The 16,232-nt window shown below is 31.2% G+C and overlaps 1 protein-coding gene across 1 annotated transcript; it reads right to left on the bottom strand.

The window, feature by feature from the left end:
• Nucleotides 1–11,982: 11,982 nt before the first annotated feature.
• LOC134722795 (cholecystokinin receptor type A-like) lies at nt 11,983–14,407 on the bottom strand. The gene is made up of 2 exons (XM_063586421.1): nt 13,290–14,407; nt 11,983–11,992 (listed from the first exon to the last, which is right to left on the bottom strand). Exons 1-2 carry the CDS (start codon nt 14,405–14,407, stop codon nt 11,983–11,985), a joined length of 1,128 nt encoding a protein of 375 aa, XP_063442491.1.
• Nucleotides 14,408–16,232: the final 1,825 nt, after the last annotated feature.

The raw sequence follows: 16,232 nt of genomic DNA, 5'->3' as shown, positions 1-16,232 counted from the left end.
ATAATCCAAAAGGTATAAAACTTAAGAATATTCTATAGACAGGTATACTTATATTTGTGAAGCCTAAGAGCAAAAGCCGAATCTATCCTAGATAACAACTAACGGAAATGTTGTTGGGTTGATTACAAAGTCATGTTAAGGGTTCATGGACAATATCTCACTCGGCTTTCGTTCAGTATGAGAGTTGTCTCGATTCATTCTGTTGGATGACAAAGAAACGCGTTTTCAATTTCGTCAGTTTCCATGGACTTCCCTTTTTTGAATTTACCTTCAAGTTTGGTATTTGTGTTATGTTCTTATTGTGCCATATGAAAGTTAAACCATTTTTCCTCTTTTTATATCAAACAGTTTGTAAACTGATATATTTTAATGTACGTAATGCTGAGCCGATTCAGTTTATATCATTAAACATTTAGAGAGCCTTGAGGTTTTTTTTCAAAAGCCAAACACAAACTTTTAAGACTTTTAAATCGGATATAATATTTTTATTAGGGCGGTTCAAATACCCAATTTCTTCTGATAAACATTGATTATATACTAACTCTAATTTTTGAAACAAGTCAGCATATAGATATAGCCTTGTATACAAACTAAAATCACAAAAATACTGAGCTCAGAGGAAAATCAATTTGGAAAGTCCATAATCACATGGCAAAATCAAAAAACAAAACGCATCAAGGAACGTTTCTTTCCTTTATTAATATAAATAATCCGTTGAGGCTTAGTCAAATTTACCTCTGACGATTCATACCTTCGTATTATTTTTTTATCTACCATTATAGAATTGAGAATAAAAACAGGGAATGTGTCAAAGAGACAATAACCCGACCAAAGAGAACAACATATATATGGCTACAATTTGTCATCGACGCTGCTCGAGAATTCCGCATTTGAGCTCGCTCCGAAATAAAAATGTATACTATGTCAGCAAAAATGACCGCAACACTTTACTTAGAATAAAATAGTTAGGAACTCTTGATTGAATGGTATAATTATTATTCACATATTTGACACATTTGATATTAAGGTTGAATTCCTAAAGAGCAAATAAACGGCTTTACGAATATACATTTCAATAATACTAATGCATCTTGACGAAACTCGATGTCAAAAAAAGCGTAAACTATAGGGTTTACTATATTGTTGAGAATAAAGATATGGTATATGAACGTTACGCCAGATCTTTGCGTAGCTGGCAGTTTTTCCCAAAATTTTTCGTTTAATCCCTCAAGAATCCACAATATCACCTTTGGTATATAGCAAAGTAACAATATTGTTGTTATAATAATAAATATTAGTGTGAGTTTATTGGTTAATCGGCGATTGTTTTTTCTTCTTTTTCTGGATATCATGTCATTTACAGGACTTTCAGTGGTCTGCTGTCCTCCCTCATTGGACCTTGTATCTTGTGCTGTTGAATGTTTTCCTGTTTTGTCCATGATGGTTATCGTTTCTATAACTTCAAAGCTATTAACAACTGGATGATTTTTGTCTTCAACTGTTAATTCGTTTTCTTTTTCATTAATGCTTAAGTCGTTTTTGTTTACTTTTAAGTGTCGAAACACTGTGTTTATTATTCTACCGTAAATGACGATAAGTAATGTTACTATAATAAAGATGACCACACCTGCTACAACTGAGTATATAATCCTGACGAAAGGAGTTCCCTCTTTCAATTTTCCACATCTCATTCCAGAGACTCCATAGTCAATGTTGTTGAAAGGAATAGTACCAAATACAAATGGTATAGGTAAAGCAAAAAGGAATGATAAAATAAGTGCCATAAGCAATGCAGATCTTTTCACAGATATAGACATGGATGGTTTCCGAGGCATACATATTTTTATGTATCTCTGAATTGCAATAATAATTAATATGAAAACCGAGTTATAAGTAGTATTTCCTACAAAAAACACGAGTGTCTTGCATAAAATGTTGTTTGAAAATGTCGTCTGATTGAAACACTGTAATATATAATAAACTCCAAGATATAGCGTTGCTATCATATCAAAGAAGGCTAAAATCGGTATAAAATATCTTTCATCAGATGCTTCCTTCATCTGGAATGCATAAACCAATAAAACAACGACGTTTCCAATTGTACCAAGGGCAATATAAATGGAGAGAAAGATAATGTTCGGCACTAGGCTGTGAATAATTTCTTCGTTCCATTCTGATAATGAAATATTATTAAGGATAATATTGTTATCCATATTTAATCGTTCTTGTTTGATATTCAAAACATCATTATTGACTATTTCCTCAATGGCAAAAACCAAAGGTTAACGTAAAGTTTGTACTAAAACTTGACTCCGGGAAGTCTTGCTTTTGTTTAAAAAAAATGACATGACCATATTCCAATATGATATTATTTCTGCAAACTGTCTAAATAAACAGATAAAAAGTGCCTGTAATAAACTAATAACCGTTAAAGTTTCGGAGAAAGTCACAAAAGACTTTTTCACGTCGAAATAATTGCAACTTCTTACAAATAGTTTTAAAATGTTTGATCACAGTTATAATCAATGAATAAAAAAACCCCAGGGAAATGACACTAACCCGTTTATATCTAGTCGATGTGCATGTAAAAAACAATACGAAAGTTGAGTTATAAGTTTTAAAAGCAACACTAACACTACACCTCCAACAAATTATACTGGATTAATTTGCTTGAAAATACACGATAGCGTATCATAAGGATGAATGTGACTAGTCACTTATATGCAAAAGCATAAACTCAAACACAACACAAAAGACAAAGAAAGTTGCAATACTTTATACTACCAGAAGCCCATTACTATTTGTAAATATATTCCGTAGTAAATTTGTATTAGATGAGCTTGTTAGAATAAGATTCTAACTTATTTTTTCTGTGTATATCAAATGTTCATTGTTATTTAAGTCTCTGGTAATCTCGATTTGTTTCGTAGACCCGAATTATTTTTGACAAACAACCCTTAAAATTACTTTTGATAATTTTCTGTTGTACATAATGGAATTAGGTTGTTAAATTTGATATATGCCTTTGTTTGCTTCTTTGTTACATATTTGTTTGTTTTCATAGTGATTAAGGTTATAACACAATAATGTTGTCTGCTGTATCTTTATTTTTGACAATTTCAACTACTATGTCTGTTTGCTTTGTTCACGCATCGTTGTCAATATAATATAATTTGACGCGACTGTCATACAAGTTGGAGGTTTAGCTAGCTTTAAAACCAGGTTCAATTCACCATTTTCTACAAAAGAAAATGCATCTACCAAGTCATGAATATGACAGTTGCTATTCATTCGTTTGATGGGTTTGAGCGTTTGATAAAGGATTATCCGTTTTGAATTTTCTAAAGAGTTCAGTATTTGTGTGATTTTACTTTTTATTACTTTTTTTTGGTCATTCGATATAATTATATTATATTTATTAAGATACGAATACCTTTAAGTGAAATTCTACTCTGCTGCGGATTAATTGATATTTAACCATGCTCTTGTCAAATGTTTGATGGCAAACACGGTTTATCTTATCTTTTCTATAGGTTATGAAGAAGTTTAGATACCATAAGATGAAGTTAATAGCTTCATGAAACTGCCGTTCCAAATTTGGGAATGGAATATCACGTATTTCTACAGATCATTTCTATTTGTTTGTTTGTTGTTTTGTCAATTATGTTGCAAAGGCAGAATGCTTGTATAAAATGTTGGTCAATAACAAACTAGAGAAACTAAAGCCGATGTTTTCACTCTTAGAGAACCAGTCTTCACTTTGGATGTGTGTGGTAGTATGGACTGTTTGTGTTCTGTCGTGTAAAGTTAGAGAATTTTCTACTGTTATTTCAATTTCTGATGCACGTATTTTGTCTTCTATAACCCCTGCTGTATTTTAATTACTGATTAAGATATCTAGGTACCTTACATTAGCCTTAGAAATGTGTTAGACAGGTGTTCTTGACAGAAGCCATCTAGCAAAACAAGACTTTTTAATTCATTCCTATTTATATTTTACAAAGAATATCAAATTTTTGAATTTAGGAGAAAAATCGATAATATCGTTGAAACTGAAGAAGTCAATTAGTTAAGCTATTCTATAGGATTGTATTACATCCTGGTGGTCTTTTATTAAATACAAAACAGTAAAAACAAGTAAATTGTAAGCGTATTACACTAAAGGAGGAAAGAAAGATACCAGAGGGACAGTAAAACTCATAAATAGAAAATAAACTGACAAAGCCATGGCTAAAAATGAAAAAAAAACCAAATAGACAAACAATAGAACACACGACACAACGTAGAAATCTAAAGAATAAACAACACGAATCCCACCAAAATCTAAATGACAATCGTGCTGTAGCATCCATGCGTGATTATTTCGATATCAGTTTCGTTCACATAGGCTTAATCAAAGCTGTATGAAATCAAGTCATCGATATATAGCACTCTTAGTTGCAAAGGCGTTATAACCCTTAATGTCACCGAAATCTATATATCTTTATTTATGTAGAATGCTTTTGAACCATACATTGAAGCATTGTTTAAATCAACAACTTGAAGTCATTGAAGTTAGTCAAATTGACAAAACAAACAATGACCTTAATATATATAAATAAAGGCGACAGTAGTATTCCGCTGTTCGAAATTCATAAATCGATAGAGAAAGACAAATCCGGGTTACAAACTAAAACTGAGGGAAACAAATCAAATATAAGAGAATTAAGACACAACAGAAACACAACATTAAAACGTATAAATCCGTTCCCACATTTTGTTAGAAACTTGAAATATGATTCAGTGGATGAACTTATTAAACTGTTAAATAGAGTTTACTTTTACATATCATAATATTAATGTAAAAAAATAATTGACAAAAGAATCGGTGATATGTAGATTCAACTTCGGTCTTCCATTTGTGCGCATTTGGTATATGATCAGTTTTCCAAGTATGTCAATTTCTCATATTTCTGTGATAAGCAAACCAGATATAGTTCATGATTTCAATTTAAAATCGCAAAATGAAACGATCTGACGGTTTATATATGATTTCGAATTCTACGATTGTGCTCTGAATTAAGCAACTTAATGGTGAAATCGAATTATTAATTCGGATCCATGAATTAAGAAAAAAAATTCTTGTGCAGTCCGCTTGAAAGATACCATGTTCCCACAATTTGTTGCAGACGGTTAGATTAAGAAAAAAATCAATCCATAACAAACTTATTATAGTTTTTCCATATATTATACATTTGATATTACACACGAATTCTTTTCAATGCAAATACAAGTTTTAATGAACATGCGTTTCAACAGAATGGCTGCATTGTCGCGAAACTCGATGTCCATAAAAGGGTAGATAATTGGGTTAACTTTATTATTGATAATGAAGCTTTAATATAGGAACGTCACAGCAGGTCTTGGCGAGTTGGAGAGATTTTCCCCAAAATCTTTGTAGATTCCTTCAAGACACAGGACTTTCACTTTTGGTATATCATTAAGAATAAATAGGGTAATGATTATATAAAAACATAAACCTGAGTTTATTGGTTGTTCGACGATAGATGATTCTCCGTTTTGATTCCGGATGATTTTTAATTTCCAGCTGTCCTACTGAGTCTGACATCCAAATATTATTACAACTAATATCACGACAAATTTCGTCTTTATCTACTTTTCCGATATCTTTTTTATCGACACTTTTTTGTGTGTATAGTTTTAAGCTGCGAATACCTTTTTGTTAGAATTCTGCAATAAACAATAACAAGTAATGCTACTATGACAATGACCAGCGTTCCAGTACCTACGGGATATAAAGTACTGGTAAATACGTTTCATACTTTCAATCTTCCACATCTCTTTCACATGATTCCATTTTTAATGCTGTGGTATGGATTTGTACTATATACAAATGGTAAAATTAACGCCAAAAACAATGATAAGAGAATTACCAAACACAATGCATATAAAAAAATATGTGGAATGATTGCCAATAAGAGACCACAAGAGACCAAAATGACACATATATTAACAACTAAAGGTCACTGTACGGCCTTCAACAATGATCGAAATCGATATGGATGGTTTAAGGAGCTTGAATACTTTCATGTATCTCTGAATTGCAATTATAGATAATATGAAAACTGACGTATAAGTAGTATTTGCAACAAAAACATGAGTGTCTTGCATAACATGTTGGTTGAAAACGTCGTCATATTGAAAAACTGTATTTTATGAACCACTCCAAGATATATTGTTGCTATCATATCAAAGAATGCTAAAACAGGTATGGCTAAAACTGAAAAGGACAAACAGACAAAAAATTGTACACATGACACAACATAGGAAACTAAAGAATAAGCAACACGAACCCATATAATATAATAACATATCCACAAAGAAGTGTTAATTCAAACAACAACAAAAATGTAATGATAAGACATCGATTAAACCACAAAAAGACATCATTGCTTGATATGGACGTTTCAATGGTTTTTCAACAGCCCTTGATGTTGAATTAATGGGTCACAATTCTCAGCCTATACATATTTATCAATTTGTATTAGTTAGTGTTTAAGTATATACTTTTTGTTTATTTAGACCGTTTACTTTTTCTTAATTGTTGTAACCCTAACGTTAAAACAACATCTATATTTTACACAATACACAATTACACGGTCTTGTGGCATGACTTTAAGAAACTCGCAAACAATTTGATAGACGAAAATCAGAAAAAAAATCTATGACAATAGGATTGAATGAGGATTGGAGGTTAAAACTAAGATTTGATAAATTTTAGAAAGGAACTACTAATAACACACTGCATTTAAGTCTTCTAAAGTATTTGTAAATATCACAAGTATAGTTTAGATAGAATGAAATAACTAGAATGAAGAGACACTTTTATTGACTGGTTTTAGAAAAAGTGTGTTTAGTTAAATGTACATGATGTTATATAGATGGGGAAGGATTATTTTTAACATTGTGGTGGATGTATACATTAACTATACTTTAAGTGGTTTGAGAAACAGCTGTATTTACAAAGTGCAACCTATAATGTCCCGACCTGAAAATTTGAAACAATTCAATCGAAACCAACGACATTATAAAAATTGGTACAGCATGTATGTTCCAAAGTTAAGTAAAATAGGAAGCTCCATTTTGATTTTGATCAGGAATAATCATACACAAAATAAAAAAAAAACAAGAATGTATAAATACCTTAAAATAAGTACGTCTATATGGTCATAATATAGACATAAAAGTGTGACCAAAGTTTGATCGAATAAAAATTATGTATCAGAACCTCTGTTGAATATTAAAATTTGATTAGATCCTTAGTGTCCTTAGATAGGCTATGTTTATCCACAACTTGTTTAGAAGTGGAGAATGTTAAGCCTAGACGTGATGACGCTTTGCATGATTTAATGACATATCTGCATCTATTCTTGGTTAAGTATCTTGTTTGCGTTTTGCCCCTGCGAAATTTATTTGATATTTCGTTTTATTCATACCAAAGAAAAAATGCAACTGCCAAAGAGGTTTCCTGTTCTTCACAGAAGAGGATCAAAGGATATGAGATTAGAATTGCACTTTCAATATGTAATTCAGGTAGACTTTTAGTATTAATATTCTTTGGCTGTCCATGACGTTAAAATATTAAATCGCTGGGATGTGTTGTAGTTGATTTTAGTCTCTGATGCCTGCTTTTTTTTTATTATTAAATGTTTTTGGCTTTTCACTTGCTGACAGTAACTGAGAATACACATAAATCGTACGTTTTTTTTTAAATATAACCTGTTGATACTATTTGTAAGCTTTTTTGTTATTTCATGTTTTCTTATTCAAGGTTATATCTCATCTTTATAATAAATTTGATAAGTGTTTGGTATGACTTTAAACTTTCTTCGTGCTATGAACAACAATATTAGGTATTTCGTAAAAATATTTCCGTTTTCCATATAAACTGTATGCCTTACTAAACAATTATTTTTTTTCATTTATCTGTGTATATTTTTGTATTTGGCAGCTTTTTGTTCAAGGCTATTCCTGTTTTTTTTTTAAATTGTTTAACATCTCACAGTGTGATACTACAGTTGTCCTTATTTAATCCTTCCTTTTATTACTAATTTTGTTAATACATTGTATCATTGCTGGACTTTATTTGTTCAGTTTTGATCACTTGTGTTGAAATTGTGAATGGAAATGGGGAATGTGTCAAAGAGACAACAATCCGACCATAGAACAAACAACAGCAGAAGGTCAGCAATAAGTCTTCAATGCAGCGAGATATTCCAAAACCCGGAGGTGTCCTTCAGCTGGCCCCTAAACAAATATATATACTAGTTCAGTGATAATGAACGCCATACTAAACTCCAAGTTATACAAAGGAAACTAAAATTAAAAATATTACAAGACTAACAAAGGTCAGAGGCTCCTGGTTTGGGACAGGCGCAAAAATGCGGCGGGGTTAAACCTGTTAATGAGATCCAAATAATATGTTTTAGTCGAGCCTTCGACTTTAGTCGAAAAAGCGAGACTAAGCGATCCTACTTTCCGTCGTCGTCGGTGTCGTCGGCGGCGTCAACAAATATTCACTCTGTGGTTAAAGTTTTTGAAATTTTAATAACTTTCTTAAACTATACTGGATTTCTACGGAACTTAGACAGAAGCTTGTTTATGATCATGAGATAGTATCCAGAAGTAAATTTTGTGAAAATAAAATTCCATTTTTTCCGTATTTAACTTAGAAATGGACTAAGTTTTTTCTGCGGAGAAACATTACATGTACATTCACTCTGTAGTTAAAGTTTTTAAAATTTGATAACTTTCTTAAACTATCCTGGGTTTGTACCAAACTTGGACAGAAGCTTATTTATGATCATAAGATAGTATCCAGAAGAAAATTTAGTAAAAAAATAAATCCATTTTTTCCGTATTTTACTTTTAAATGGACTTAATTTTTCTTTGGGGAAACATAACATTCACTCTGTGGTTAAAGTTTTTAAAATTTTAATAACTTTCTTAAACTATATTGGATTTCTACCAAACTTGGCAAAGCTTGTTTATGATCATTAGATAGTATCCAGAAGAAAAATTAGTAAAAAAATAAATCCATTTTTTCCGTATTTTACTTTTAAATGGACTTAGTTTTTCTTTAGGGAAAACATTACATTCACTCTGTGGTTAAAGTTTTTAGAATTTTAATAACTTTCTTAAACTATCCTGGATTTCTACCAAACTTGGCAAAGCTTGTTTATGATCATTAGATAGTATCCAGAAGAAAAATTAGTAAAAAAATAAATCCATTTTTCCGTATTTTACTTTTAAATGGACTTAGTTTTTCTGCGGGGAAACATTACATTCACTCTGTGGTTTAAGTTTTTAAAATTTTAATAACTTTCTTAAACTATCCTGGGTTTATACCAAACTTGTCCAGAAGCTTATTTAATTATGATCATAAGATAGTATCCAGAAGTAAATTTTGTTAAAAGATAATTCCATTTTTTCCGTATTTAACTTATAAATGGACTTAGTTTTTTCTGCGGGGAAACATAACATTCACTCTGTGGTTAAAGTTTTTAAAATTTTAATAACTTTCTTAAACTATCCTGGGTTTGTACCAAACTTGGACAGAAGCTTATTTATGATCATAAGATAGTATCCAGAAGAAAATTTAGTAAAAAAATAAAATCCATTTTTTCCGTATTTTACTTTTAAATGGACTTAGTTTTTCTTTGGGGAAACATTACATTCACTCTGTGGTTAAAGTTTTTAAAATTTTAATAACTTTCTTAAACTATACTGGATTTCTACTAAACTTGGCAAAGCTTGTTTATGATCATTAGACAGTATCCAGAAGTAAATTTTGTTAAAAGATAACTCCATTTTTTCTGTATTTTACTTTTAAATGGACTTAGATTTTCTTCCAGTTAACATTACATACAGTCTGCAGTTAAAGTTTTCAAAACATTTATTAGATTCATTAACTATCCTAGATTTTTACCAAACTTAGAGAGAAGCTTCTTACAATCAAAAGATAGTATCAAGAGGAATATTTTTATTGATTTTTTTCCTCATTTTTGACGAGCCTGCAATTTACAGCAAAAGTAGGCGAGACACTGGGTTCCGCGGAATCCTGACAATTTTTTTGATTGAGGTAAGAAATTTAAATGCATATTTTATAGTGTGTCTTCTTTGTTGTGATGTTACATTTTTGTTTCAGATAAGGGTTAAGGCTGGTACCTATTAAAACGTTTAAATCTGCTGCTATTGTTTGCACTTGTACTAAGTCAGGAATCTGATGTTCAGTAGTTGTCGTTTGTTGATGTGGTTAATATGTGTTTATCGGTTCCAGTTTTTTTATATAGACTAGAACGCTGTTTTTTTCCCGTTTGAATGGGTTTTCCCTAGTATTTTTGGGGGCTTTTAATAGCTTGCTTTTTGGTGTGAGCCGAGTCTCTGTGCTAAAGACCGTACTTTGATCTATAATGGTTTACTTTAAAAATTGTGACTTGGATGGAGAGTTGTCTCATTGGCACTCATACCACATTTTCTTATAACTATCAACACATTGATTTGTTAAGAGTCCGTCTCGTTTCTTGGCACAACGGAATAGGTGAATTAAATTTTGTGTAATTTAAGGATGTTTGCTCTTCTAGTTTTTGAACTTAATGCCAGATATCTGGAATCCTAAGATTTTATCCATGTAGTGCCCATTAAACTTTTTCTCCATACTTAATTTTTCTTTTCTTTTCATAATTTTTAAACGAATGTTTTGGTGTGAATGAGCCAAGGCTCCGTGTTGAAGGCCGTACTTTAACCTATAATGGTTTAATTTTTAAATTGTTATTTGGATGGAGAGTTGTCTCATTGGCACTCACACCACATCTTCCTATATCTATTTAGATTTTCTCATTTGATTAGGAACTTTTATTTTTGAGTGTTTTTCGAAGTTCATTTTTTTTTAATTTTACTTATTACTACATAAAGTTAAAACAGTCATATTCAAAAATCCAATAAAATCCTTGTTATGAATTTTTAAGTGGAAAAGGGAGTCATTGTTAAATTTTATGGTTATCGAGAGAGAATTATTTTCCACCAGATTTTTTATGTCTTATTTAGGAAAATTTCTCTTAATTTGTATTGTTACACTTATGACCCAGGTTAAGGGAGGGTTTGGATCCAGCTAACATTGTAGCCCGCCACATTCTGTATGTATGTGCCTGTTCCAAGTAAAGCCTGCAGTTTAGTGGTTGTAGGTTGTTGTAACATAGTTGTTTTTCGTTAATTTTTTGTATATAAATGATGCTGTTAGTTTTCTCGTTTGAATAGTTTATCATTTACCATTTCGAAATTTTTATAGCTGACTATACTGTATGGGCTTTGCTCATTGTTGACGTCCGTAATGTGACCTATGGTTGTTAATTTCTATGTTATTTGGTCTCTTTCGGAGAGGTGTCATATTGGCAATCATAGTACTTCTCCTTTTTTTATATACACGACCCTTCATTTGTTTCTGCTATTTCATTTCCTTCATATATATTTTAGCAGTTTATGACAGTCTTTTAAAAGCTTGTTATTATGAAACTTAGAAGCGAACATCCTTAAGACAAGTAATCAGAGGTAATTTTCCTCTCAGGGCATTTCAAATATCTAATTTCTTCTAAAAAAAAAAATTGAATAACAACTTTAATTCAGCTACATTTAATTCTGTAACTTTTACAAAAATATAAATGTAGCTATATATAAATATTATGACTTCTCCTTATTACTAGTGGGGAAACGAAACTGGTCGGTTTAACCATGTTTTGCGGGGTTTATAATATGCCGCAACTTCACTTCCTTCAATGAGAAGTGGCTAAATGTAAAGCTTTGAATTGAAATATATTAAGTGTCTGCTTCACCAGATGCCAAAGAAATAAATCAAGAAGACTTATGAATGAACTGAATGATAAAATGTATGCATGCATAAATAATTTTCCATAGAGGTGATAATATTCATTCAACCCTAAAAAAAATAATAATAAAATCATTTGTACATGTTGTAACATACCGGAAAATAATATTGACTGTAAAATTCTTAACGTGTTATAATAAACATGTTTCGTGGATAATCTGTGTTGAATTCAGCTAAATCATATTTATAATTCATGATACATTTGTATCTATTATATTCTATCTATAATAATAGATTTACTAATAAAAGCTCGACTTACAACACCTTGTTATTGGAGGAAGTCTAAGTGACCAACTGAAAGCAGTAAGTTCGGTAAGGGCCATAAGTGGCCCCGATTCTAAAGTTCAATTCCACAAGATAAAAAAATGTTATGATTTAAGTTGACTCTCACACATGTGAGAAAATTAAAATTAACTATTTTGCCAAAGTTTTATTCCAAAGCGTTGATTTTTACATCCAAAAAAGATGACGATAAGGCATTTTGGCAATATTTGACAAAATTTGCCGAATTTCAACCAAATTGAGGCGATGGGAATTTACCCATTTTCATTGACTTTTGCGTGGAAATTTAAATATTCAAAAAATTGCTTATTTCATATTTAGTTTATATATTAGCAATGTTTCATTGTCATATTGGTCAATATATCATAATTTGAAATTTAAGCTAAATAAGGGGGCCATTTTAGGACCTTACCGAAACTACTCCTTTAGTTAATCCTATGTTTCTCTTTATTAATGAGTAAGATTACCTTGAGTCTGAGTCAGATTTACTCTTTTTAACATCCATACATTCGTATTTGTTTTACTACTTTTCCAAATCTTTATCTCTCTCTGGTAAGTAATCAACTACAGTTCACCATTGCAGCCTTTTATATGGTCCTAACATTTACTTTATTTACACCAAAAATGTACTAAGAATACAATTGTTTGTGACCCTTGATAGAATTTTTACAACACATTTGATATTACAATTAAATTCCTGAAGAGCAAATACACGGTGTTATGAACAAACGTTTCAATAATAATAAGTAAAATCACAAAAATATTGAACTCAGAGGAAAATCAATTTGGAAAGTCCATAATCACATGGCAAAATCAAAAAGCAAAACGCATCAAAAACGAATGGACAAGAACTGTCATATTCCTGACTTGGTACAGGCATTTTCAAATGTAGAAAATGGTGGATTAAACCTGGTTCTATAGCGCTATCCCTCTCACTTTAATAACAGTCTCATCAAATTCCGCTACATTTACATGATGCGTTAAATATACAGTCACAATTAATAAAATAGTCAAAATATGGGTACATCAGTCACCATCGTATAACAATTTAACAGGACACAAAAACTTTTTTGCATCTTGGCGAAACTCGATATAAAAAAAAGCGTAAACTATAGGGTTTACTATATTATGAAGAATGAAGATATGGTATAGGAACGTCACAGCAGGTCTTTGCGAAGCTGATAGTTTTTCCCAAAAATCTTCATTGATTCCTTCAAGGAATAGTAATACCACCTTCGGAATATAACTAAGTAAAAATACTGTAGTTATAATAAAGAACATTACTGTAAGTTTATAGGTCAATCGACGATTTGTTGTTCTTCTTTTTTTTGTTGCAGCTGATTCCATATTATGTCCTGTAAGATTTGTTTTAGTTTGTAGTGTTTTGGGATGTTTTATTGTTTTGTCTGTTATCTTTATCATTTCTATACCTTTAAAACCATCAGCGACTGGATTGTTTTCGTCTATATCAGTTGTTTCGCTTCTTTTCTCATTACTCCGTAGGTCTTTTTTATTAACTTGTAATCGACGAAACACTGTGTTTATTATTCTACCGTAAATAACAATAAGAGATGTTACTATTACAAAGACGAACAAACCAGCTACAACTGAGTATACAGTCCTGAGGAAAGGATTCCCATCTTTCAACCTTCCACATCTCATTCCGGAGATTCCATAGTCAATGTTGTGGAAAGGAATAGTACCAAATACGAATGGTAATGGTAAAGCGCAAATCACGGACATTAAAAATGCCAGTAACAATGCTGTTATTTTCACAGAAATCGACATGGGTTGTTTCTGTGGCCTACATACCTTCATATATCTTTGAATTGCAATAATGAACAATATAAAGACCGAGGTATATGTGGTATTTCCTGCAAAAAACACGAGTGTCTTGCATAAAACGTTGTTTGAAAATATCGTCTGATTGAAACTCAGAAAAATATAATAAACTCCAAGATATATAGTTGCTATCATATCAAAGAAGGCTAAAATTGGTATGAAATATCTTTCTTCTGATGCTTCCTTCATCTGGAATGCATAAACCAATAATACAAAGACGTTTCCAATTGTACCAAGGGCAATATAAATGGAGAGAAAGATAATGTTCGGCACTAGGCTGTTAGTAATTTCTTCGTTCCATTCCGATAATGTAATATTATTGAGGATAATATTGGTATCCATATTTAATCACTCTTGTTTAATATTCAAAGCATAATTGTATTGACTATTTCCTCAATGGCAAAAACCAAAGGTTGAAGTTGAGTCCGGGAAGTCTTGTCTTTGTTTAAAAAAAAGGGCATGTCAATATTCTCATATGTCATTATTTCCGCAAACAGTAGAAATGTTAGAATTTGAAAGAAAAAAATTGGAAAAGCTGACGTGCCTGTTACATGTGTAATATATTAATATAATATCCAAACCTGCTTCAAATCTAGAAGGAAATAAAAGATCACTTGATTGGAGACTAACGCAAAACCCACCACACATTGTATACGTCGGTATGGAAATTCCGATTGAATATCATGGTAATGAATTATAATTTGAAACATGATATGAGGAAGTTTTTCCTTCCATAAAACATTGCAATATAGAAATGTCCTTATTATATTATTATTTGTACAAACGGATGAACATTTATAATCAATGAATTTGAATAAATAACAATGAGCTAATAGATTTAAAACAGAACAAGTTGATACACTTGTATAATATAATAGAAAAATCTTAGAAGTTAAAAAAAACAACACCAAAAGTCACACTACATCATATTGTACTCAGGACTATTACTTAAAAATTAGCGCATCAAACGGCTGAATTTGGATGAGTCACTCGTATGCAATAGAATGAACACAAGCACAAAGAAAGTGGTATAATTTTAATACGAACAATAGAAACAGTCTTTATTTCAATGAAATATCAACTCAGCGAAGCTAAAATCTAAAAGACATCTAGAGGTCAGAAACGTTCTGACCATTTAATGACGTTATGCATGTCTAGCATGAGCGAGACGTATTAATAATTATCCAAAAACCCTTTCCAATTTTCAAATCCCTGATCAAATTTTAAAGGGAATTAACAAAGATTGTTAAATTTTGGGCCCAGCTTTTCAGTCTTTAATTTTTCATTGGTTTATGTTTTTGTGTTTGGCAGGTCATACCTGTTAATAGTAATACAGTACAGAAAGACAAGATCTTGTGTGATAGCCATAACTACCCAGAACATAGAAGCAAAGGAGAAAAACAAAACGAAAATTTTAGAAGTCTTTCAAACTATGAATCATCAAAATTATCAGTATTATACGCAAAAGACAGGAGGCTCTTTTAACAAAAATCTTTCGGCATACCTTATGTTTGGACATCATAGGTATGATTATTCATAAATCGATAAGCTAAAATACCAATTTGAAGAACGATTTATTATGTTATTGTCTTTATACAAATTATAAACCTGAGAGCATTTGTTTTCTACAGCTTTTTAAAATCCTTCAAGTGAGAATCCTATTCTTTCATAATGAGTAAAAAATTAAGATTTTGTCTGGTTTTCAGTGACCAAAAGCAATCGAAGGCGCACAGATACAGACCAACGTATGTAAGACCAAAAAAGGACATAAACAGGCAAGATGTGAAACAAAAGAGAAAGCAGAAAAACCCGATTTTTTGCACATAAAGAAAACAAAAGACTTTAAAATAAAAAGGCAGAAAAGGCAAACAATGGGTTGCAGAATCATGACTGTTAATAGGCACATAAAAAACTTGGCAGGATAGAAACAAATTGAGATTAGATGGATATTGCAAATTATTTGTGATGTATGTTTCAGTTCCTACACATCAAACAGTTCCTTAAACAGTCGACAATTTGCGTCCCTGTGCTTCGAAGGCAAGACATTTATAAAGTGTTGTTTTTATGTTTCGTAAGTGCGCTACCATTCCCTCACGTAAGAGAAGAGTCTTACATTACAAAATAACACTTCAGCAATTACAGTCGTAGTATAACAAAGGCAACAAAA

The sequence above is a fragment of the Mytilus trossulus genome, chromosome 6 (assembly GCF_036588685.1).
Source record: "Mytilus trossulus isolate FHL-02 chromosome 6, PNRI_Mtr1.1.1.hap1, whole genome shotgun sequence".
Taxonomy (NCBI): Eukaryota; Metazoa; Mollusca; class Bivalvia; order Mytilida; family Mytilidae; genus Mytilus; species Mytilus trossulus.
The sequence above is the reverse complement of the archived record's forward strand: the minus strand, read 5'-3'. Positions and strand labels throughout refer to the sequence as shown.

Excerpts from the sequence above, each read along its gene's own strand:
- LOC134722795 (XM_063586421.1), bottom strand. The coding sequence starts at position 14,407 with ATGGATACCAATATTATCCTCAATAATATTACATTATCGGAATGGAAC.